Below are 1,348 nucleotides of genomic sequence, written 5' to 3'. Positions count from 1 at the left end.
TAGACCAGCTGCTTGGGCTCCCGAGCGCCGGGATCTAAAGGACGTTTCTGTGAACTCAAGTCATGGTGTTTTCTTTCCTGCCTGAGCAAGGAAATGACAGAGAAGCCGGAGGTGACTTTGGGTGTCGGTTACGCTCTGTTTTGCTGACGTGGAGTTGGCTGATCAGTGTGTGAATATCTCCCCCCCACACTTCTACCCCGTAATCTCTTCCATCTAGTTGGGGGCGCAAAGCGTGGCTCAGCGTTGGAGCAAAGCCCTTCTCCTCCCTCTCTCTGCAGGTGGCCTGTGCATATCCGAGAACGAACGGAGGGTGGTTTCGAAGGAAGCCTGGGAGAAACTCAAGCAATACTTTCCAAAGGCCCCTGAATTCCCAAACAACAGAGAGTGCTGTTCCCAGTGCAAGGTATTGGAATGCTGAACGTTACCCGCTTCTTGACTGTAGCTGCGCCGTCGTGTTTCTGGTTTTCTTCCTAACACGCCCCGGTGGAGGAAGGGTTAATGTCACCTTGTAGTAGCAGCTAGGGACCGGAGCGGTGGGGTAACGAACTCTGTCGTGCAGGTTCTGGAGCGCGAAGGGGCGGAAAATGAAGCTCTGCATAAGATGATGGCCAGCGAGCAGAAGACTTCTCTCCAGAACCTGTTCCACGATAAGTGCAGGCCCTGCCTGGGCAGCTGGCCTCAGGTACGGCAAGGCGGGCTGCGGGGGGATCGCAGGGGGCTCGGGGAGGTGTTTATTAGCCTTTATCCCTCTCCTACAAACCCTGCTTCACCCGCGAGAGGGTGGCGGGTAAGCGCTCCGTCCGAGCGAGGCCATGCCGGCGCTGGGGAGCTGGTGCCAGCGGAGCTTCCACGTGTCGCGTGCCGAGGTGTGATTGCCCCCGCTGAGCTGTGCTGGCGCGGAGCCCTGCTAAAGATACACGAGAGCGATCCTGTGCCAGCGCAGCCGTCGCCGGCCCCGGGTCGGCCGGATAGCCGGTAACCGTATTGCGGCCCCTAGAAGGGCCGAAGCGACGTGGCCACGCGGGTGGAGGCGGCTTTCCACTGCCCTCCGTCTGCCTTCCCGTGCAGGCCAGGTTTTCCTGCTGGTCGTGCAAAATTCACGTGTGCTCTGGCATCCTCCTGCATCCCAGGAGCGCAGGGGGGGCCTCCCTAAATGCTGGTGCCCTGCAAGTAGCGGCAACAGTCGTGCAAGACCTCTCGCACCAGCTTCTCCTTGGTGGAGAAGCGTGCAGCACCCAGGAGCGTCGAGGAGGCTGGGAAGAAGTGGCACAAGTGCTTGGCTCCTCGCCTGGGCTCCCGGACGCCTCGCGGCGCTGGTTAATGACCGACTCTTGGATCCTGCCAAGCT

At 60.1% G+C, this 1,348-nt stretch overlaps 1 protein-coding gene across 1 annotated transcript in view; it reads left to right on the top strand.

The window, feature by feature from the left end:
* Nucleotides 1-284: 284 nt before the first annotated feature.
* The window catches only part of LOC104516822 (ubiquitin carboxyl-terminal hydrolase 48-like), a gene marked incomplete at its 3' end in the record, with an annotated part of 3,961 nt that continues 2,897 nt past the window's right edge, over nucleotides 285-1,348 (top strand). The window contains exons 1-2 of the mRNA XM_010161276.1: nucleotides 285-403; nucleotides 560-682. Coding sequence (XP_010159578.1) covers nucleotides 602-682 — 81 coding nt within the window. The remainder of the gene's footprint in view (nucleotides 404-559; nucleotides 683-1,348) is intronic.

Source organism: Eurypyga helias, unplaced genomic scaffold (genome assembly GCF_000690775.1).
Source record: "Eurypyga helias isolate BGI_N326 unplaced genomic scaffold, ASM69077v1 scaffold28701, whole genome shotgun sequence".
NCBI lineage: Eukaryota > Metazoa > Chordata > Aves > Eurypygiformes > Eurypygidae > Eurypyga > Eurypyga helias.
This window is presented reverse-complemented; position numbering and strand designations above follow the sequence as displayed.